We start from the raw sequence: 24,558 nt of genomic DNA, 5'->3' as shown, positions 1-24,558 counted from the left end.
CCTAATGATTTTTTTAATGTACAAACTATGTTGAAAATTATTTCAATTTTGTATATAAAACACAAACACACACTTTTGTATAGAAAATCATGAGGGAAATGCACTAACTGCTAAGTACTTTTAAATGGGCTTATTTCAGGTTATCTTATACTCTATCCTTTCCTTTTATCATCCAAACTTTCTGTAATTTGTATGTATTATTTTAATTATCAGGAAAAACAAACACCTTATTTTGGAGTCTTTTTTATTTTATTTAGAAATATAAAGGTAAGTCCCTGAAACCATAGGCACTGCTTTCCACCACTTCCAGCAGGTACAGAAATCGTGTCCACACTCTGGAAGCTAGAAACCCTGGTAGAGCCTGTGGTGATCGCTTATGGTCAATATTCTTCAGAATATGGATACCAAGGGTGATGGGCAGCACTGAAAGAGAAAGCAGGACATTAGCTCAGCAGCTCTGTCTCACTGCCCAAGAGAGGCTTTCTCTGAGTGAGCTTCAGGCCCTGCTCCAATCTCTGAGTGACAACCACGCCCTCGCGCCCGGAGCCCCGCCCACTCCCACGCTTCCAGGGCAAACTGCACCTGCAGCCCATCCCCCACGTCCAGAGCAGCAGGGCCACAGCAGGGCGCTCACAGCCCCCAGGCACAGCTGATGCCACCAGCCCATAAAATAGGAATTTTACAGTTGTGTTAGGATAAACCTGAATACAATCTATGCTGGATTCATTATTACTCAGTCTCTATTAACATAATCATTTTTTTACATTATTAAAGGAATGAAAGATGGACGGTTTCCACAGGCCCCTGGAAGTACAGTGGGCCGCAGGCACTGCGCCTCTGTGTCTAATGGGAAAGCCGCCCAAGGGCAAGTCCCTCAGCGCAGGGGGGAAGCCCAGGCAGCAGTGAATTCAGGGATGCAAGTGCTGGCGGGCTTGCTTCTGGCCGGGTTTGTGCCGCCTTACTGTTGGGTCCCAGACAGGGCCCTGGAGTTGACCCCTGGTCTGAGGTCTGCAGGGAGCTCCTGTGTCGCTCCTACACCGGAGAGCAGGCCTGCCTCCCTGATTTCAGGAAGCTTAGTGCCTCTGACATACTCCACGCAACAGAAAACCACTTGTGAAAAACACTCAGGTCACTTACAAGTGTATTTTAAAATACCGGAAATTTCTGTTGAGGCCGTCAATTGCCTTCATGTCTTCTGGAGTCAGTTCAAAGTCAAAAACCTAAAAGGAAGGAGAGATCAGATGGCCTCTGCCTGAGAACCAGGGGCCTTGCCAGCTGGGCGGAGACAAGGCCCTTCTGCCTGCACTTTCCCAGCCCTCTCCTCTGCTCCATTTCACAAAAGAGAGGCTTAAGGCTCATCCACCCCACACCTTTCCAAGTGAGGTGCTTGTAACTGAAAAGGAAAAAAAAGCCTTTTTTTCCCCAAACAAAGGGACCACTGGACAATCAGGGAAAAACACCTGCTGACCTGACCAAACTTCTCTCAGGTTTGCCTCCCTCTCTTCAAACTTGACACACCATGAGCTTAGCACAGCGTGGAAGGATGAGCAGCCCCTGTAAGGCTGCTCCACAACCTGGTGACCCCACAGGAAGCATTCTCAAAGCTCTCCTCCACCCACCGCTCTCTTCCTAGATGAACTTATTCTTCTCACAACAGGAAAATCTTTCCTACTGACATTAGACACACTCACAGATCTTACATTCAGAGAGTTCCATCTTTCAAATAAATCTTTCCTATATAAGTTCTGATCTGTTCTTATTTGATAATACACAGCCCCTACTAGACAGTCCAGTAATAGCAAAGCAGACAGATTTTTGGTAAGAAATACAAAAGCAAAAAGCTCAGTATTTCATCCAGGGGACAGTTTCATGGAAAATTCAGTGCCTTTGTCTGTTATCTGTCTATCTCTCTGTCACTCGTCCTAAAATATACACAGTGCCATGGGGATATGTATTAAAATGTTGAGTTTTTTCCTGATTGGTTGTACCATGAGATTTAGATTTCCCTATCAGGTAGTTCCATAAATTCAATGAACTCAAATTTTCCTGTAGGTTTTGGAGCAAATAAATAATAAATAATAGGATCCAAATGTCCTATTTTGCAAATGTTAAAGTCATGATGAAATTTTAGGGTCAACTTAAAACAGGTAGTGCTGATGCAGTTTTCACCATTCTCTAGAGGCTCATGATGATGTTGGAGACCCTGGGTGAAACAAAGCACTGGGGACATATGGGGAGAGTTGTGGAGACCACTAATTCATTTGCTGATTTGACCAGTCTAGAAGCTAATCTAGAAGTAAATCTAGCCTGCTACCTGCCAGGAGCTCTTCTGGGGGAAGGTGCTGAGAGCTGGCCTAGGGAGGCGTACATGTGGGGTTTGAGTCCAGAGAGCACACTGACACAGAAACATGCCATGTAAGCTAACCAGGCCAGGACAGCCTCCCTAACAGAGCCATGCCAAGTGCTATGGGTTCCTGGATGTTTCAACATAGCAGCTAATCCCATTTGGGTTTGATCCTGAAATACAAATCGTTTGTACAAATCCAAACACAGAGAAGAAGAACCAGGGTTGTCAAAGGGGTTCACCGCACAGAAGGACTCCGAGAAGGACAACAAAGACATAAAGTGCTCAGTGTCACACAAGGACATGGCAAAGTCAAGACCGAGACCTAAAAAACCTAGGACCCTGAGGCTAGTTTCCCCTCGTCCCCCTGCCCCCATAGCACCCAGGGAGAGGTGGATGGGATGAAGGGACATGTTTGCATGCTGCAAGGACAGACACACACACACGGCCCTGGTTCTGGCACACATTCCTCACTGGGAGGGACTGCCGGCCTGTACCTGGAAGTTCCCCTCGATTCTCTTCTCATTGAAGCTCTTGGCCAGGACCACCACCCCCCGCTGCAGCTGGTAGCGCAGGGCGACCTGGCCTGGGTTTCTACTGTGTTTCTTGGCAATTTCCTTCAAGACTGGATCCTCCAAGAGATGTGGGCTATCCTCTGGCAACCTGAAAAGAAAACACAGACTGAAGTTTAAGGACTGGAAATCTAGTGATGCTGGCCCTTTTCGCCCAAATTCCCCAGAATATTGAGAGAAGTAGCTATGTATGGTTGGTATCCTTAGAATAGTTTCATGAACATTCACAGAGATTCAATCATAATGGTATCAAACTGGAAACAAGCAACAATTCTATTAATAGGTGAATAGAGAGACAATTTGTGCTGTTTATGTCCACATAATGGAACACTACTCAGCAATAAATAGAAATGATCTAGACACTTGCAGATGGATCCATTCCACAGACAGGTGTGGCCAGAGAAGCCAGATGCAAAAGGGTACATGCTCTATGCCTGCTTTTATACATGAGTCAGGCATTGGGAAACACCCCATAATCGAAGTTGAAAAAAGGAATAAGAGAAATGGTGAGGAAGAATTGTCTGGTTAGGAACCAATGGACTCCTGGGAGAGGTAGAAGGGTTCTGTATCTCCACAAGGTGTGGGTTACAGCCCATCCATCTCTCAAAATATTGTACAGTAAGATTGATGTGAGAAGCTGTATAAATGTTGCCATAATGACACACCTGAAAATAACATTTGGAGTGGGGTTTGCTCATTGGGTGGACAAGAACCAAGAATGTTGAGATGGTGAAAGCTTTGTGAAGGATCATGAGAATTCACTACCTTACTTTGTCTATGCTTTTATGTTTGAACCTATCCATAAGAACACTGTAACACTTAATGAAAGAAGTGTCTCATCACCAATATAGCTGACAATATATGTATATATAATGTATATGTATATATTAATACATAATGTTCTCATTACCACTTTAGGTCTCTTTGGGTTCCCAGAGCACTGTAGGCAACTAGAACGATATCCTTGGACTTGCAGAATTCCAGGAGTTTGCTCTGGTTGAGGTAAGGGTGACATTCCACCTGTAAATGCCAAGACCAATGGGTATAAGAGTGCATGAACCAGTTACATTTAGCTTGAGAAGCCCTTTGAAGAAATATCTAACACCACAGTAAAACATGCACTCTATCATCTACATTAGTAATCTCTCCCATGGATCTTCTGAAACACCGCATGTGCTATCAGTTTTCAAGGACATTAAACAATTTTCTTCTTGTTTTTTATTAGTGTTGAAAATTATTAAAGACTGTTCTGCTTGGGTTGTAGTCTCTAATTGCCTTACCCACTGAGAAAAACCAAGATTCCTTAGAAAATAAGCTGATTCCATGTCTGGGCAAAAAATCCTATGAATTGACACTAGAAGGTCTAATAGTGTGAAAAGCAAAACATATAGAGAAGATGCTGTGGTACATCAAGGACTCAGAAGCTCACTTGAAGAGGCTCCTACTGACCATAAAGGGGACAAAGTGATCTTAAATAAGAACAGTACCCCATACACAAAAGTAAACTCAAAATGGATCAAAGACCTGAATTTAAGTCATGAAACCATAAAACTCTTAGAAAAAAACATAGGCAAAAATCCCTTGGACATAAACATGAGCAACTTCTTCATGAACATATCTCCCCAGGCAAGGGAAACAAAAGCAAAAATGAACAAGTGGGACTATATCAGACTAAAAAGCTTTTGTACAGCAAAGGACACCATCAGTAAAACAAAAAGGTATCCTACAGTATGGGAGAATATATTCATAAATGACATATCCAATAAGGGGTTGACATCCAAATTATACAAAGAGCTCACACACCTCAACAAACAAAACAGCAAATAAGCCAATTAAAAAATGGGCAGAGGAGCTGAACAGACACTTCTTCAAAGAAGAAATTCAGATGGCCAACAGACACATGAAAAGATGCTCCACATCACTAATCATCAGAGAAATGCAAATTAAAACCACAATGAGATATCACCTCACACCAGTTAGGATGGCCAACATCCAAAAGACAAACAACAACAAATGTTGGCAAGGTTGTGGAGAAAGGGGAACCCTCCTACACTGCTGGTGGGAATGTAAATTAGTTCAACCATTGTGAAAAGCAGTATGGAGGTTCCACAAAAAACTCAAAATAGAAATACCATTTGACCCAGGAATTCCACCCCTAGGAATTTACCCTAAAAATGCAGGATCACAGATTCAAAAAGACATATGCACCCCTATGTTTATCGCAGCACTATTTATAATAGACAAGATAATGGAAGGAACCTAAGTGTCCATCAGTAGATGAATGGATGAAGAAGATGTGGTACATATACACAATGGAATATTATTCAGCCATAAGAAGAAAACAAATCCTACCATTTGTAACAACATGGATGGAGCTAGAGGGTATTATGCTCAGTGAAATAAGCCAGGCAGAGAAAGACAACTACCAAATGATTTCACTTATCTGTGGTGTATAAGAACAAAGCAAAAATGGAAGAAATAAAACAGCAGTAGACTCACAGAACCCAAGAAGGGACTAGTGGTTACCAAATCAAAAGGGGTTGGGGAGGGTGAGTGGGAAGGGAGGGATAAGGGGATTAAGTGGTATATTGATTAACACACATAATATGGGGGAGGGCACACGGGGAAGGCAGTATAGCACAGAGAAGACAAGGAGTGACTATAGCATCTTACTACGCTGATGGACAGTGACTGTAATGGGGTATGTGGGGGGGACTTGATAATACGGGGAATATGGCAACCATAATGTTGCTCATGTAATTGTACATTAATGATACCAAAAGAAAAAAGAAAGAAAGAAAAAAGAACAGTAACTATGCTGGGTGGGAAATGTCCTATTTTTTAAATTTCACAAGTTTACAATGACACATAGATGGGACTAAGCTTGTGGATCTAACCTCCAAATTACAGGAAGTAGAGAACACAATCATGTCAAACTGTATCACAGGAATTTGTCAGTAAAACCAATTGTGAGGAAAAATTTAAGAAAAAAAATGCTGAGTGTCTATCAGAAATTAATTGTGAGAAAAGGAAAGAGAAGGAGGGAGAGAAAGGAAGCAGGGAATGAAGGAGGGTAACAGGAATATAAGTCAACATATTTTGAATTATTCTCCACAGATAATTCCTAGTATTTAAACACTGTATAAAATATAACTATATGAATGGTTTTTGCATAATTTTCAAACTGTTTTACAAAAGGGCCATGCAACTATTCAGTATCACAGCTGGCAACATCTACAACATCACGGATCCACAGCATATGGAGTTACATTAAAAAAGTATTTCTGGTATGATTTGCCCATTTCCTCGCTCTCCACTCCTGTGCTTTCTCTGCACCTGCTCCAGCGAGACTCCCCATAAGGCCATGGAGGCAGGCCCACGTCCACTGCATCCCTGGGGGATGGGCTGCTCCGCAGCGGGCCCCACCCCTGGCTCCCTAAACCGCCTCTGCCCTCTCCTCTGGCTGTCCCCTCACCACACTCTCCTCTTTTCTGCCCTCCTGCCTGGAAACTTGTATTCAGTCCCCTAACCAGTGCCTCCCTGCCTGATCCTTACATGTTGACATCCTGCCCTCCTCCTGTTCATTCTGTGACCTTGCTGGGGGAGCTAACCCGTTTCTGTGAGTTTCATTACCACCCATAAACCTACACCTCCAAAATCTGCCCCTGTTGCCTGACAGCCTTCCTGAGCTCCAGATCAGTCTGGCCATGTGCCCATTCAGCTCATGCCCTCAGGTGGCTCACAGGAACCTCCAGCCCACATGCGAGTCATGGAAACATAGGCTTCCCACCCCACCCAAACTTCCTCCTATGGAACTTTGTACAGCAATGAGGGAACAGTCATCTGTACTGTCCACATCATGAACTAATGGGGGCTGTTAATTAAGGAAGAGGGTGTGCAGAGCACACAGTAAGGAGTCCACAGTGGGCTGGATGCTCACCTGGTTGCACACGGGCTTGTACTTGAGGCCTGGCTTGTTCAGAATCATGTCCAGCTGTTTGTGATTGAAATTGGACACCCCGATGGACTTGGTCAGACCTGCATCTTTGCACTTCTCCAGGGCCTGGGAGGAAGGAAACGGGTGACAGACCCTTAATGTATGTTACCCCTTTCATTTGACATGGAACTTTTTAAAAGCTGGAAATCTGTTTTAATGTAATATGACAATTTGAACCCAACAGTTTTATTGCTTTAATATATTATTGTGTCATCTAATGTATTGCTATGTAAACACATGGTGTTTCCCGGAGTCTATTACATGCACAGCCAGGACAGTAAGTAGATATTAATATGCTTTAAATGTCCCCCTGGCCTCCTGCCCTCTTTCATGTGCCTATTTTACTGTCAGGCAGGAATAGTTCTTTGACAAATGGTATCTAGTCAAGGCCAAAAAGAAACTCTCACTAAGAGAGGGTCCTTGTGCTTCTTTCCTGGAATGGTAAAGGAGTCTTTGGGATGGTGTATGCAAGTCCTGGCTTCCACCTCCTCTAAGTCAGACAGCAGCTCTTCCCCTCACCCTGGTGGTGCTGATCTGTCCCAGGCAGAGCTCCAGCTCCTCTCAAATTTGCTTTCTGAGCATTCCCCTTAGACGGAGTCAGGTTCACCCTGCTCGATGGGGCAAAGAAACACCTACTAAGGTCCAGACAAGTTTATCTTAAAATAGACCTTGTTCATCATTGCTTTGCAGATGACAGCACTGAGGTACAGAGGAGCCCACAGTGAGGCTGAGGGCAGACTGATGTGCCCACAGCCCCCTTCCTCAGACCCGGACCCACTGCGTTCTGCATGGTTGCACGGTACCTCCTGGTGTCGGGACCAGTACTTACCGCCCACGTGTCCCGCGGGTCCACTGTGTCTAAAACAATTTCTCCACTGGCATCCTTTGGCAAAAGCTCCTCCCCAGGCTGGAATACAGACACGACAGAGGATGAAGAAGGGTTTGTCTATGAATGGCCTTCCTGGGGCTGAAGGCAGTTGGGTAGGTCACCTGCACAAGGCTGTGGTTACTAATCAGACAGAAAGAAACAGAGATGAAGTATGTAAGAGAAGACGAGGGGCAAAGGGTCCCCAAATCATCCGACAGTCAACAGCAAATCACTTGCATCTTCCCACCCAAACACCCCTAAACCTCACTGAGAATGGCTCTCCTGCTGGTGGAAGTGATCTTCCTTCAGAAGGACAGCCTGGTGTGGATGACAGAACAGAGCGTTAGTATTATTCAATGTGTTTTTTATCCCATTTATGAGGTAACCCAGCTCAGATAGTCGGGATAAGAAACACATCATTCAAAGTCCTCTGGAATGAGAGTTTGGATCAGTGAGGCCCAGCAGGGCACAGTTGTGCAATGCAGACCATCTCAGGGAGTTTCATCTTGTCAGGGCTGAGAGGTCCGAGGGAGGTGGGATTTCCCGTCGTACCTCGGCTGTCTACCCTAACTCCTCACCCTGAGGACACTAATCCTAAGGGCCAACAGACAGCAGCATTTCACTGACACCTGCCCAGTGGTCTCCCCAGCTCTAAGACAGAGGCTGGAGGTAACTGAGTTTCGCTCCATCTGAAGGCATAAGATGAAGACAAAACTTATCAGTGGGGAAGTGACATAACTGACATGGAAGATGTAGTCATTCAGCACTTCCGTCTACCATGCTAAGTCCCACCTCTTTCAGGAAGGCCCCCGGGAGTTGTAGTCAGAATGAGATAACAGAGGTAAATATCAGTGATGAAACAGTCTCGGAAACCAGAACTAGGAAACCCAAATCTAACCTTCATGGCGATTGGCACGTGGATAAGGAAGAGGTCTACATAGTCCAGCTGAAGCTTCTTCAGCGATCTTTCCAGAGCTGGTCGGACCAATTCTGGTCGGAGGAAAGTAGCCCAAAGCTGCAGTGACCAAGAGAAATAAAAACAGCTTGTGATCTCCCACATCTAGGACCCAAACAAAACATCCTATTTAGAAAATGGAGCTAAAAATCTACTGTGGTCTAAAGATCAGAAGAAACAGTGGGCTGCACGGCTGTTCCTAGTGTCAGTGACATTCTTAACCAGCTCTGGGATTTATATGAGTGACTTAAAGGAAATGAAATGAAAAAGAGATGGGCAGGAAAAGCAGACTAAGAGATTCAAAGTCATCTCTGGAAGGAGTCAAGGCAGATCAGGCCAGGGCATGGGCTCTGTTGTCCTACAATCCATGCCTGCAAACAGTCCTGCTGAGGGGTCCCATCTAAAGACAAGTTAGCCCTGGTGTACATGCAACGGATGATTCTGTAGAGACCTCTTTATACTGGAGCAGGGTTACCACCTAAGAAACTTTACAAATGTCAGTGCACCCAATGCTGACTTGCAGAAGTGTTTCCGAGTCTGACTCCCTTTTCAAAATAACTGTCCACTGCACGTGGATCTGTCCTAAGGGAGCCTGCCGTGGAATCAGAGTGGCTTCCTCAGTGGCCACTTGCTCAGTCTGTCCAACACATATGGAAGGTATGGGACTCAACTGGTTTTGAAATACCAATGTTCACTGCTTTTCAGACCCATCAGACTAAAACAAGCATTTGCTGTTTTCTGATGTTCTGTAAGGGACCTTACAGCATTAGGAGGCAAGCTATTCACACCAAAACCAAAGTTGTTGTTTTTCCTAAATAACATAATCAGCCTGCCAGCCCCTGTGCCATCCCGACCCATGGCACCTTGGTGGTGTAGAATAAGTCCTCTCTCTTCACCGTGCCGTCAGCAATCTTCTCTCGAAGGGCCTGGCCCACCTCCTCCTCATTTTGGTAGATGTAGGCTGCATCGAAATGGCGGTAACCTACATCAATAGCCACTTTGGTGGCTTCCCTAGCCTTGCTCTTAGGAACCTGTAAGATATGAAGTAGAAGGGTTGGTAAGGAGCCCCACTCAGAGAGAAGCAATTTATTTCCTTAACAGCATTTCCCCAGATCTTACTGTGGGTCTCCTAGTGCTCTGGTTGGTGGTTGTGGCCTGGGAACCAAACCTGAACTCTGGGAGCACAGGCTTCACTCCACATGGGAATGAGTTGGTGACCTGGGCCTCACCAGGGAACCTGGAAACTCAAGGTTCAATCAGTAAAGAATTCCTTGTAAGAAAGTAGCTAACAGGAAATCTTCTGTCACTTGGAGAAAGCTTCTAAAGACATAGTGGGGATGAAGATGGAGGTGAAGGTGGTGTGGAGGTGACATACATGGAAAAAAGAGAGATCAGAGCATCTGTTTTCAGCTTAGAATGGAAAACAAGTCCAAATACTCATCCTCCATCCAGTGTCCACCCAACTAGGCTCTTTAATTCAGCTTTAAGTCATTCCTGATTGTTTCCTATCCTTCCTCACTCAGGTGCTCTCATGCAACAAGCATTTATTAAGTGCCTCCAGGTGTGCCTGATGTTGTGCTAGGCCCTGAGGCCCTGGGAATCTGACCATTAGCAGTGGCCCATGTCTCTAGAATAGGCACCCCCTGTGCTGAGGCGTAATGGCGGTTATGAGGGGGACCATGTCATTGCAAGGAGACTGGCAGCCACTTGCTGTTGATAGCTCCTGTCCCACCTATACCAAGATGGAGCATCCTGCTCTCGATCATTTATGCAGACAATCGCTCCTAATAACCCAGAGCTGCCCCTGCCTCTCCCTGTGACCAGAGCTGGGCACTCTACATGCACTGCACTCACCATGTGGACATGTGGGTAATACATTTGGTGAGAAGCCTGATTCTATCTCCACTGCTACTCTGTGCCCCTCCATCTTCCTTTGCAAACACCTAACCCTTGTAGGAATAGTGCCTTCTTCACATACAAAGGTTTCCATGATATAAAACCTCCTGCACCAAAGCTACCACATGGTCCTGTGGGGGTTCCTTTCCTCCTGGGCCCCCTGCCTACCAGGTGTTTCTAGCAGAGGGCAGAGCGGCTCTGCCTCAGGTGGCTGCTCAGTTTGGGAAGAGCAGCCTGAGCTCGGATTTTAAACACATAAGAAAGAAGCAAAGGCACAGTACATATCCAGAGCAGTTATCCTGCAATTAAAGGTAAGTCATGCCAAGTGCCCAAAATACATGGAGAACAACCAGTATATTTTCAGTAACCAACATAATAATAATAATAATAAAGAGAATCCACCCTCAAAATGTTCTGCTCTGAATCCATAGCATCATCAGCTTGTTTTACTCAGTGCAAAGGCAGCTCATGAAATGGAGGCCCAGTGCGTCCCTCCAAGCCACCCAGAGTGTCCCAGGTGTGGACACATGCAGCTGCTGACCACCTTTCCTTGGCTATTTCCATTCAACCCTGCAGCTACCTGGCTTCTACTTACTTCCTCGGAAGCAGCAGTGCCAAGTCCGAGCACCGGCATGAAGTGCCCATCGTTAAGCTTCACAGAACGACTGTGCTTGAGGTCCATCACCGTGCTAGGGCCTGGCCGTGCTGACTGCGTTCCCTCCCTTTTGTGACTGAGAGCCAAGGAAGAAACAAGGCTCCAGCTTTATTTATACCCAGTCCAATTACGTGTGGACCTGGGACTGGGAAGTGAATAGGCTGCTGACTTCCTTGTAAGTCTCTCGTCTCTCCAGGTATATCTCACAGGAGTGGCAACAGGAATTTCATGCACAGCACAGGAGTTTGAATTTTCTCTTCAGCATTGCTCACCCTTGACTCCTAAGTTTAAAAATAAAAATTAACCATGGCAATTTGTCCCTGATAACATCAGCAGATTTACCTGACAAGATGCATAATAATCATTAGGCTGGTCATTTTGAAATACTAATTGTACCTCAGGACCTTAGTTAATATCCTCACCCTTCATTTGGTCCAAAATGTCCACCAAAAAAGATATTATTCAGAGTTCCTTGAACAGAGCTCCATGCCTGGTCCTGAGCACACATGCAAGAAAAGTCCTTAGGGAATTTCATTATCCTTTTCCCTGGATCAGACCTTATTCCACCTTTGAATTGTCTGTCTTGTTTCTTTGAATTTTTTGGCAGCAAAAGAATTGTCTGAGCTCCAGGAAGCCTTTGTGTAGTTTTAGCCACATATCAGCTCCTGCCTCCTTCTGGAACAGTCTGCTCAATCCCTCCTCATTCCCATCAGCCTCCTGAACTCCTACTGACCCTAATGTTGGGCAGGAAAATAGATACGAGTGGGGCAGAAAGAGAATAAGGTCAGTAAAGCCCACCAGACAGGACTCAAAGTTAACCAGTTAAAACTAGAAAGCTAGAAAAGACTCAGAATTAGAATTAATCAATTAAAGCTCAAAAGGTCAAAAGCAACTTGGCCTTGAATATTTGAATATTCCCCAGATAAAGTACCTGAGCACAGCCCATGTCTTCACTATGTCAATTAGATCATGTCATTGTAAGATTTACTCTATCCTGCTAAAAGGCCCACCTATAAACAGCACAATAAAGACAGAAAGATTCTATCCGGAAGCTAAAATTGCATTTTAAAAAACCCAAGAAGTTAAGAGGTAAGATTCTTAACAGACTCTTCAGCAAACAGACAACTCAGCCCACCTTGGAGGCAGGGCAGACAGTCTTAATTCATATGCTCCCAGACCAGGAAGCTGAGATCCTGGGAGGGGGCCAGAGCAGTAAATCTCTTGTGTTAATCTAATTTTGCAGAACTACCTGGAAGACTGATAAGAAGAGACTTAATGTCTCATCAGAGATAAACATCTTGAGATCACTTAATAAGTCCACACCCATAGCTCTTTGTCACATACCTAAAAAAAACCCTTAAAAGGGGGAACCCCCAAACTTTCAGTGCACACATCTCTCTGGAGTTGCCCACACTTTCTAAGTGTGTAACTTTAACTTTTACCCAATCTTTCAGTGCCCTTCTCTCTGAAGTAGCCCATGCTCCCCTTTCTCTGAGTCTGCACTTTCTCTCTTTAAATAAAACTTCAGCCTTTCAAGGTGTCTTTCCTCCCCGAGGTTGCCTACACATTTTCTCTCTAAGTAAGTAACTTTAAATAAAACTTACTCTGCTTCACTACTGTGTCGCTGCCATTCGATTCTTTGTTGCAGTGGGGACAAGAACTGAGGAAAATACACAATGCCCCCTAACACTAACGGCAGGTGTCCCTGCCCACATCCTACACGAGGACCTCTGTGACCTTACTGGTTGGATTAAATCACTCTGTCCTGTGCACCCACATTATTCTGGCTTCTATGGATGCTGTTCGACGAGTCATATTAGTGAAGTTACACTCTCACTGATAAGGAACTCTGCTAGATAAAGCCCCACAGTGTTGTTCTGTTCCTTGTCATATTATGCCCTGCTTCCCCCTTCTCAGATTTGTGCACTTGGTACTTCAAATCAAACCCCAGGCTGTGGCACTGGATTTTATCTTACTATTTCCAACCCATCACTCTGGCTGCTCAAGGTCAAAATTCTGCCTGATTCTGTTACTCCACGGATTTAGTATTTATCCCAACATTGTGTCACCACACATTTGATGAGTATACATTATATTTCATTATTAAAAGTCCCATCAGGCTATCATGCTCTCCGCTTCTCTTTAGGAGTCCTCATAAAACTGGCATTTAAACACCAACCTAAAACAGTTGTAGATTGTTGTCTTTCCTTACAGCATATGTTTTCAAAATCCATCTTCCCTTTGAAATTGGAAAGATGATAATTGTTCATATAATTGCAACATTTCCAGAATCACTCATCTGGCCTTAGTACATCTCCATATTAATAGGTGTTTCCAAGGATGGAGAGAAGTAGTCCATTCCATATTAATAGGTAATTACAAAGGGGGAGAAAGGGCATATCTAGACCAGAGAGTTTGGGTGGGTTCCTTTTTGCAGCCAGGTTTCTAGAGACACAGAGAAGCAGGAGCAGAAGTGGACGATTGCTTGTAGGGAGTAAAGGAGTTTCTCCCACTTTATTTCTCCCTTTGACAAATTTTGGGTTCAAAGGTATTTTGCCCCAGAATGGGAAGGTGTATTCCCCCAGAGTTGCAATTATCTTTTGCTTAAGACACCTCTCCTGTTTTCTAAGAATTCTTAGAGGCTGCCAGTGGGACAAGATGCTCTCAGGGAGGTTGGGGTCCATCAGAGGAGTAGATGCACATGGCAAGATGGCCCCAGTGATCCTGTCACCTGGGAGCCATGCCTTTATGTAATTCCCCCTCCTTGCATGTGCCTAGTACTTGGATGTGCTTCTGTTGGGGAGCGTTTTGTATTTTCCTCTGTTCTTGTCCCCACAACAAAGAATTGAAGGTCAGAGACACAGTAGTGAAGCAGAGTAAAAGTTCTATTTTAAGTTACTTAGAGAAAAAGTGCAGGTGACCTCAGAGAGAGGAGTGCCCTGAAATGTTTAAGTTTTATTGAAAGAGAGAAAGACTATGCACTTAGAAAGTGCAGACGACCTCAGAGAGAGGTATGCCTGAGAGGTTGGGAAAAATCCTCTTAAGGATTTTTCAGGAATGTGACCAAGGGCTGGGGGTACAGACTTGTCAAGTGGTTCCCAAATGTTTAAAATTAACTTAACACAAGAAATTTATTGCTCTGATTTCTCCCTGAAATACTGGTGTCTTGATCTGGGAGCTTTCAAACAAGACTACCTGCCCTGCCCCCGATGTGGGCTGAGTTATTGTCTGTTTGCTAAAGAGTATGTGAAGAATCTTACTTCCTAACTGCCTGGGTATTAAAATGTAATCTTATCTTGAAGGTGGACTCTTTCTTACTTTTACTGTGTTGTTTATGGCTGGGCTTGCTTGCCATATTAATTGCCCAGGTTATAAATTACTTGATTAGGGATGAAGGAGAAAAAAACAGCACATAAGTAAAGTTAAAAAATAAGCTGGGCCTAGATTATTAACACAATAAAGACATGGGCTGTGCTGAGGTACCCTCCTTTATCTGAGGAATATTCAAACATTCCAGGCCAAGTGACTCCTGATTTTTTGAGCTTAAACTGATTAACTCATTAACTCTGGGTATTTAGTGGGCTTTCCTGGCCTTATTTTCTTTCCACCTGCTCATATCTATTTTCCTGCCTAATACTTCTAACCAATAGAATAGTGTAAGAAACCCCCTGTATTTAATCCAGACACAGTTGGGGATTAATATACAGAGACACGGTCCCCTGAGAGTAAAGTACAATTGGCCTGCACTGAAAAAGAAAGCATCATGCCAGCCTAGGAAGATACCCATTTGGCTTCTCCTTTCATCTCAAAATTCGGGGATGGAAGGAGAAACTGACGGAAAGGAGCAGAAACCAGGAGCCCAAACTGTCTTCCTCCCTGCTGAGGGAAAGCTGGTGTGTGATGCGTGGGCCAAGGCAGTGAATGCTTGGACATCACCGCCAAGGCCCCAGAGGAGCCCTGTGACCCAGAGCTGTCAAAATCCTCTGTTCATTGTGATTCAGCAGTATTTCTGAAAAGGGGTGGAGTTGTATTTTTTATAACAATAAAGTAGAAACTACAGGATGTTAACCCCACAGGCAGGTCAAATTTCCCTCTCCTTGTATCACATACAAAATGCACACAAGGTGCTAATCAAATGTGCCCTGCACCAAGTCAAGCTATATGGTAAAGCCTCAGGGAAGACAAATAAGAGAAGGAAAGAAGGTGAGTGAATCGATTATTGAAACAGTACCTAGCAGAGAGGCAGAGTCTAGATTGCTCACCATCTACAGAACATTGTGCAGCTGGACAGCTCTGTGGGAGTCATGAAAAAACAGTGGGGGTGACCAGGCTACAAGATGTTCTGAGAAAAATCCACATACCTTGAGTAAACAAAAGGTTTGTTCTATCACAAACTAGATTTCCTGTTCACTCTGAGTGTTTCTCAGCCTCTCGTGATCTAGTGCTTAGTATGGAGCAAAGGTTCAATCCAAGTGAGGGGTGAGCCGAGTTAACCTATTACCAGGGCAGTCTTTATAATAATGTAATAAGTGAGTTAAGTCAGACACAATTACAGAATTAAATAGCTGTCACCAGAGAAAATAAAACCACAGTAAAGGAGGTATATCAATTAATTACCAACCAAATGCAAAATTAAATTGGCCACCCACAAAGTCAGTCAAGGGATATGTAAAGAGTACAGAATATGACATCTAACATGTAAAGGAAAACAGATATTAATGGGGTGGAAAGAGAAAAAGGTTAGTAAAGCCCATTAGAGATGACTCAAAGTTAACCAGTTAAAAATAGAAATGCAGAAAATACTGAGAGTTAGAGTTAATCAGTTAAAGCTGAAAAGGTCAGGAGAAACTCTTAAGGCTAAATAGCTATCACTAGAGAAAATAAAACCACAGTAAAGGAGGTAGACCGATTAATGACTAACCAATTGCAAAATCAAATCAGCCACCCACAAAGTCAGTCAAGAGTTATGCAAAGAGTACAGAATATGACATCTAACATATAAAGAGAGGTAGAGGAAGAAAAAGACAGGAGAAAAATAAGAACCTTCAGATTGTCTTTATAATAATGTAATAAGTGAGTTAAGTTAGACTGTTAGATAGCAAAGAAGCTGCCCTTAAACCTTTGGTAACCAAAAATCCAAAGCCTGCAATGGCAATAAGTACATATCCATTGATAATCACCCTCAGTGTAAATGCACTAAATGCACCAATCAAAAGACATAGTTATAGAATGGATAAAAAAGCAAGACCCAGCTATATGCTGCCTACAAGAGACTCACTTCAAACCCAAAGACATATACAGACTAAAAGTGAAGGGATAGAAAAAGATAATTCATGAAAACAGGAAGAAAAAAGCAGGAGTTGCAATACTTGTGTCAGATAAAATAGACTTCAAAACAAAGAAAGTAACAAGAAACAAAGGACATTTTATAATGATAGAGGGATCAGTCCAATGAGGATATAACCATTACAAATATCTATGCACCCAACATAGGATCACCTAAATATGCGAAAAAAATACTAACCGAATTAAAGGGCGAAATAGAATGCAATGCATTCATTTTAGGAGACTTCAACATACTATTCACTCCACAGGACAGATCAACCAGACAGAAATATAAGTAAGGACCCAGAGGCACTGAACAACACATTAGAACAGATGGACCTAACAGACATCTACAGAACAATCTGCCCAAAAGTGGCAGGATACACTTTCTTCTCAATTGTACATGAGCATTCTTGAGAACAGATCACATACTAGGCCACAGAAGGAGCCTCAGCAAATTCAAAAAGATTGAAATTCTACCAACCAACCTCTCAGATCACAAAAGTATGAACCCTAGAAATAAATTGTATAAAGTAAACAAAAAGGCTCACAAACACATGGAGGCTTAACAACATGCTCCTAAATAATCAATAGATCAATGACCAAATTAAAACAGAGATCAAGCAATATTTGGAGACAAATGAAAACAACAGCTCAGTGCCCCAACTTCTTGTGAGACACAGCAAAGACAGTTCTAAGAGGAAAGTACATAGCAATTCAGGCCTATTTAAAGAATGAAGAACAATCCCAAATGAAGAGTCTAAATTCAAAATTAATGAAACTGGGAAAAGAAGAAAAAATGAAGCCCAAAGTCAGTAGAAGAAAGGACATAATAAAAATCAAAAAAATTAAATAATATTGAGAAGAATAAAACAATAGAAAGAATTAATGAAACCAAAAGCTGGTTCTTTGAGAAAACAAACAAAACAGATAAACCCCTAGCCAGACTTATTAAGGAAAAAAGAGAGTCTACACACACAAACAGAATCAGAAATGAGAAAGGAAAAATTACTATGGACACCACTGAAATACAAAGAATTATTAGAGTAATTTATATGGCAACAAATTGGATAACCTAAAAGAAATGGACAACTTTCTAGAAAAATACAACCTTCCAAGACCGACCCAAGAAGAAACAGAAAATTTGAACAGACCAGTTACCAGCCATGAAAATGAATTGGTAATCAAAAAACTACCCAAGAACAAAACTCCCAGACTAGATAGCTTCACTGCTGAATTTTATCAGATATTTAAAGAAGACCTAATACCCATCCTCCCTAAAGTTTTCCAAAAAGTAGAAGAGGAGGGAATACTTCCAAACTCATTCTATGAAGCCAGCATCACCCTAATACAAAAACCAGGCAAAGACACCACAAAAAAAAGAAAATTACAGACCAATATCCCTGATGAACATAGATGCAAAAGTACTCAACGAAACAGCAAACCAAATTCAAAAATACATCAAAAAGATCACACATCATAGTCAAGTAGGATTTATTCCAGGTATACAAGGATGGTACAACATTCAAAAATCCACCAATATCATCCACTACATCAATACAAAGAAGGACAAAAATCACATAATCACCTCCACAGATGCTAAAAATGCATTTGGCAAAATTCAACACCCATTCATGATAAACACTCTCAACAAAATGGGTATAGTAGGCAAGTACCTCAAAATAATAAAGGCCATATACGATAAACCCACAGCCAACATCAAACTAAACAGTGAAAAGCTGAACGCTTTAAGATCAGGAACAAGACAAGGATGCCCACTCTCCCCACTTTTATTCAGCATAGTTCTGGAGGTCCTAGCCACAGCGATCAGACAACACAAAGAAATAAAAGGCATCCAGATTGGTAAGAAAGAAGTTAAACTGTCACTATTTGCAGATGACATATTGTACATAAAAATCCCTAAAGAATCCATGTGAAAACTACCAGAATTAATATCTGAATTCAGCAAAGTTGCAGTATATAAAACTAATACACAGAAATCTGTTGCATTCCTATACACTAATGATGAACTATCAGAAAGAGAAATCAGAAAAACAAATACGTTCACAATTGCATCAAAAAAGAAAATACCTGAGAATAAACCTAATGAAGGAAGTGAAAGACCTACACCCTGAAAATTACAAGACAGTCTTAAGAGAAATTAAAGAAGACACTAATAAATGGAAATACATCCCATGCAATTGGGAAGGAAGAATTGATATTGTCAAAATGGCCATCATGCCTAAAGCAATTGACAGATTCAATGCAATCCTTATCAAAATACTAACAGCATTCTTCAATGAACTAGAATAAATAGTTCTAAAATTCATATGGAACCACAAAAAACCCTGAATAGCCAAAAGAATCCTTAGAAGGGAGAATAAAGCAGGAGAGATTATGCTCCCCAATTTCAAGCTCTATTACAAAGTATGGGAGAATATATTCATAAATGACATGTCCAATAAGGGGTTGACATCCAAAATGCATAAAGAGCTTACATACCTCAACACCCAAAAAGCAAATACTCAATTAAAAAATGGGCAGAGGATCTGAACAGACACCTCTCCAAAGAAGAAATTCAGATGGCCAACAGGCACATGAAAAGATGCTCCACACAGCTAATCATCAGAGAAATGCTAATTAAAACCATAATGAAATATCACTTCACACCAGTTAAGATGGCCAACATCAAAAAGACTAGGAACAACAAATGCTGGCAAGGATGTGGAGAAAGGGGAACCCTCCTACACTGCTGGTGGGACAAGATGCTCTTAGATAGGTCAACCCTTGTAGACTGAATTAGTTCAACCTTTGTAGGGAGCAATATGGAGTTTCCTCAAAAACTCAAAATAGAAATACTGTTTGACCCAGGAATTCCACCCCTAGGAATTTACCCTAAGAAAACAGGATCACAGATTCAAAAAGGCATATGCACCCCTATGTTTATCACAGTACTATTTACAATAGCCAAGATATGGAAGCCACCTACATGTCCATCAGAAGATGAATGGAAAAAGAAGATGTGGTACATATACTCAATGGAATATTATTCAGCCATGAAAGAAAACAAATCCTACCATTTGCAACATCATGGATGGAGCTAGCGGGTATTATGCTCAGTGAAATAAGCCAGGCAGAGAAAGACAAGTACCAAATGATTTAACTCATCTGTGGAGTATAAAAACAAAGCAAAAATAAAGGAACAAAACAGCAGTAGACTCACAGAACCCAAGAAGGGACTAGTGGTTACCAAATCAAAAGGGGTTGGGGAGGGTAGATGGGAAGGGAGGGATAAGGGGATCAAGTGGTATTTTGATTAGCACACATAATGGGGGGAGCACTGGGAAGGCAGTATAGCACAGAGAAGACAAGGAGTGACTCTATAGCATCTTACTATGCTGATGGACAGTGACTGTCATGTGGTATGTGGTGGGAACTTGGTAATAGGGGGGAACGTAGTAACCACAATATTGTTCATGTGAAACCTGAGCATAAGATTGTATATCAATGATACCTTAATTTAAAAAAAAGGTCAGGAGCAACTTCGCCTTGAATATGTGAATATTCCCCAGATAAAGAAAAGTATCTGGGCACAGCCCATGTCTTCATTGTGTCAATAAGATTATATCATTGTAAGATTTACTCTATCCTGCTAAAAGGCCCACCTATAAACAGCATAATAAAGACAGGAAGATTCCATCCTAAAGCTAAAATTGCAATTTAAAAAACCCAAGAAGTTAACAGGTAAGATTCTTAACAGACTCTTTAGCAAACAGACAACTCAGCCCACCTTGGAGGCAGGGCAGACAGTCTTAATTCATATGCTCCCAGACCAGGAAGCTGCGATCCTGGGAGGGGTCCAGAGCAGTAAATCTCTTGTGTTAAGCTAATTTTGCAGAACTACCTGGAAGACTGATAAGAAGAGACTTAATGTCTCATCAAAGATAAACATCTTGAGACCACTTAACAAGTCCACACCCCTAGCTCTTTGTCACATATCTGAAAAAAACCCTTAAAAGGGGGAACCCCCAACCTTTCAGTGCACACCTCTCTGGGGTTGCCCTCACTTTCCAAGTGTGTAACTTTAACTTTTCCCCAATTTCTCAGTGCAACTCTCTCTCTGAAGTAGCCCACACTCCCTTTTCTCTGAGTGTGCATGTTCTCTTTAAATAAAACTTAAACCTTTCAAGGCACCTCTTCTCCCTGAGGTCACCTGTGCTTTTTCTCTCTTTAAGTAACTTTAAATAAAACTTTTACTTTGCTTCTCTACTGTGTATCTTCCTTCAATTCTTTGTTCAATTTGAAGAGACAGCTAACCTAACCCCAGTGAGACAAATGAGGTGCAGAGGAACTCTGACACAACAGCCCTTAGAAGACCACAGTACATTGCAACCTTAGAGGCTGGAATCTGACAGTTCAAAAGAGGCAAAGCAAGGACTGTACAAATAATTATATTTGCACAGGAAAGATTTTGCTCAACTCAGAACTTTCTCACACACACATCACACACAATTTCATATCTGCTGTCCTCACCCAGCCCTTTCTTTGGCTATTGAGCTTGGGCTCTTTCCGCCTGAATGCAGCTGGGTGCGGGAGAGAACACAAGGCATTTACTTTTAGTCATCTACATATCAGTCTCCAGCTGGTGCACCATTTCCTCATGTCATTTTTAGGGTAAATCTGCTACTTCTAGGATTGCCATTATTTCCTTCATCCTTTCAGGTTTCCATGCCAAATGCAAATATACTAGATGACAAGCCTTAGAAACTTAAGTGTACCAAGATATCCTTGGCCAGTGGCCCCACTCCCTGCATCCTGGGAAGGGGACACCAGACTCAGAAATACTGGGGGAGAGCTGCAAGAAATAGAATGATTTAAAAACCGATGTTTTATTTTAAGAGATTATTTCAAACTAGCTGGTGTCAAAAGAGAGAATCTATGTAACTTAGAGAAGGCGAGCCAGCTTGTGTTTTTGGAATGGCTAACATTCAATCAAAGGCTTCTCTGTTCACTATGGGTCAGCAGAATTTTTGAAAAAATGGTGCAGTGGTATTTTTGATAGCAATGAGACAGAAAGTCTGGGGTGCCAAAACACAAGCATACTCTTCTTGTATGCCCTACAAAATGCAATGCTAGCTATTAATCAAATATACCATGCAGTGCTGTTGACCCAATTCAGGGAGGTGGGGTCTCAACTACCCACGTGGTTCTGGGAGACAGGGCTGACCTTGCTTTCCCAGTAAGAGAAGGCTGGGAAGAATAGACAAAGGGGTTCCATGCGCCCATGGCACGGGAATCATTGGCAATCTTCTTTCATCCCACCTGGGAAACTGATTGTCAAGCCTCTCCTCACTTAGGGTCAGGGAAAAATTAAAAGTAAAATTGCCTGCCAATCCAGAAAACACTTCCACACATGTAGAAATGATGGGAAATGTTTTTTTTATTGAATATGCATTAAACCAGATGACAATGAACATTATAGGTAATCTGCCAGTGGGATTACAAAGTCAGAAATAGATCTCATCCTTTCATACAACAAAGCAGATAAAACCTCAAGGAAAAGATGGCTTCCCAGCAAAATTCTTATACATTATTCCATTTCAAAATTTAGCTGAGAATCAGGCAGCTACCTATACAATATAGTTTCCTTTATCCAAAGGAAAATTGATCCTCTCTGGCAACAGGCAATTACAGTTCAGAGCTGGTGCCTAAAGGACAGGAATCTGTCTTCCCTAATGTTTATATTTCAAAGAGAAGGCTTCAAGTCCATTAAGACAAATATTAACAAAATTGACAAATCTTTTGCTAGACTAACCAATAAAAAAGAAGGCCCCAAAAAATAAAATTAGAAAGTGGAGACATTACAACTGATAAAACAGAAATACAAAGGTCCAGAAGACACTGCTATGAACAACTCCAGGCCAACACATCTCACACTTTGAAGAAACGGATAAATTCCTAGAAACATACAACCTCAAGACTGAATCATGAAGAAAGAGAAAATTTGAAAAGGACAAGTAAGGAGATGAATCTGTAATTAAAACAAAAAATCTCCCATCAGAAAAGTTCAAGACCAGAATCCTTCCCAGTTGAATTCTATCAAGCATGTAGAGAAGTAACACCAATTCTTTTTGAACTCTTCCTAAATTTTGAAAAGGGGAGAATACCCACAAACTCATTTTATGGGACTAGCATTACCATGATCCCAGAGTCATATAATGACACTAGAAGAAAACAAAACAAAAGGCCAATTTTACTGTTGAATGTAGATGCAAAAGTTCACAAGAATCTATGAGCAAAAATATCAATCAGTTCATTAAAAGGATCATACAGTGATCAAGATGGAGTCATCCCTGGGGTGTGGGGATAGGTCAATGGATGCAAATCAGTAAATGTGATACATCACATTAACAGAATGAAAGATAAAAATCACATGATCATCTCAATAGATGTAGAGAAAGTATTTGACAAAATTTGGTGCCGATTCATGATAAAACTCAAAAAACTAAGTACACAAGGAATGTACTGCAACATAATAAAGTCCATATATAGCAAACCCACAGTTAACATGACAGGCAAGGGTAAAAAGCTGAAAGATTTTCCTCTAAGAGCAGAAAAAAGACAAGGATACCCACTCTCACCTCTCTTATTCAACAAACATTGGAACTCCTAGCCAGAGCAATCAGGCAAGAAAAAGAAAGCTGAAGGATGACACTACCAACTGGGTCCAGGAAAACCATCAGGAACTGGAGTTCCTGTGGCTCTGCCACGTGTGGGAAAGGTAACCCGTCAGACAGAAAGGCTGTCTTTTCGAGGGTGCAGAGCTGGGGTCAGTCTATAATTCCACATTCTTCACATCGGTCTTTCAGAGAATCCTTATCAGGGAATTTGTGCTAGTTGCTGGGGGAAAAGCCAAAAAAGGGCACAAACTTCAGAAAACAGGGCTCCCCTTTAATACCAAAAAACTTGCTGATTTCAGAAGGCTGAGTTTTCTCTCCCAGGAGGTGATACAATGCAGAAACTGTGGAAAGAGAGAGGCACCCAGAGACCAAAAATGTCAAGAGACACCCTCAAGATGTGAGGAGACCCAGACCTCTTGCTCAAACCCCGGAGCACCTATCCCGACTGAGGGCAGAGTCTGCCAGCTGCTGCGGCTCCTGTGACCATCATGGTTCCTGGTTTTCATGCGACAGGAAAGGTTCGACCCAACCTAGATTTGTAGGAATAGTAGTAACAACAGCAATGTTTATTGATATCTTTCAGCAGCTTTATGGAAGTACGACTGAATACCATGAAGGTCACCCATTCTAAATGTACAGATCTATGAGTTTTTGTGGCTTTAGAGAGTTTTGCAGTCATCCCCACAATCCTGTTTCAGAACACCTCCATAACCCCCAGGAAGGTGCCCCGTGCCTCTTGGAAGGCATTTACTGCTCCCAAGTCCCAGTGCTGTGCAACCTGTGATGTGTCTGTAGAGTTGTGCCTCTTCCACACGTCTCATGGAACCAAAATCACACGCTGTGTAGCCACTCGTGTTTGGCTTCTCTCACTTAGCAGAACCTTGTGAGCTCCATCCACATCACTGCATGCATCAAGAGTCTGCTCCCAGTTATCGCTGAGAAGTGGCCCACGCTGTGAATGGGCACATCGTGTTGCTACATTCAGCTCATGGCATTTGGATTGTTCCCATGTTTGGCTCTCAGGAATCACACTGTTGCTGTGGACATTCGTGTACACATCCTTGAAGGTAAGTGTTCCTTTCCTCTAGGTGGACCTGAAGATTCACAGGAGTGGAATCACGAGCTCATAAGGTGAGTATATGTTCACCTTGTCAGGAAACTGCCACACTGTTTCCCACGTGGTCCTATTTTCCATTTCCACCAAAGATGTACAGTGGCTCCCCTCCCAGTCCCCGGGCCAGAGAAGCAGCCTTAACCCCTGCTTTG

The 24,558-nt window shown here is 42.5% G+C and overlaps 1 protein-coding gene across 1 annotated transcript; it reads right to left on the bottom strand.

The window, feature by feature from the left end:
• Positions 1 to 215: 215 nt before the first annotated feature.
• Positions 216 to 11,386, bottom strand: LOC108407235 (aldo-keto reductase family 1 member C15-like). Its single transcript, XM_037013378.2, has 9 exons — positions 11,228 to 11,386; positions 9,600 to 9,767; positions 8,680 to 8,796; positions 7,743 to 7,820; positions 6,857 to 6,979; positions 3,827 to 3,936; positions 2,842 to 3,007; positions 1,138 to 1,220; positions 216 to 423 (listed from the first exon to the last, which is right to left on the bottom strand). The coding sequence occupies exons 1-9, from the start codon at positions 11,312 to 11,314 to the stop codon at positions 381 to 383; spliced, it is 975 nt and encodes a 324-aa protein (XP_036869273.1). The 5' UTR covers positions 11,315 to 11,386; the 3' UTR covers positions 216 to 380.
• Positions 11,387 to 24,558: the final 13,172 nt, after the last annotated feature.

The sequence above is a fragment of the Manis javanica genome, chromosome 2 (assembly GCF_040802235.1).
Source record: "Manis javanica isolate MJ-LG chromosome 2, MJ_LKY, whole genome shotgun sequence".
NCBI classification, from domain to species: domain Eukaryota; kingdom Metazoa; phylum Chordata; class Mammalia; order Pholidota; family Manidae; genus Manis; species Manis javanica.
This window is presented reverse-complemented; position numbering and strand designations above follow the sequence as displayed.

Excerpts from the sequence above, each read along its gene's own strand:
- LOC108407235 (XM_037013378.2), bottom strand. The coding sequence starts at position 11,314 with ATGGACCTCAAGCACAGTCGTTCTGTGAAGCTTAACGATGGGCACTTC. Across the intron at positions 7,821-8,679 it reads ACGTGCCAATCGCCATGAAG|CCTGGGGAGGAGCTTTTGCC; the intron begins GTTAGATTTGGG and ends TCTGTATTCCAG. Across the intron at positions 6,980-7,742 it reads ACCCGCGGGACACGTGGGCG|GCCCTGGAGAAGTGCAAAGA; the intron begins GTAAGTACTGGT and ends CCTTCCTCCCAG.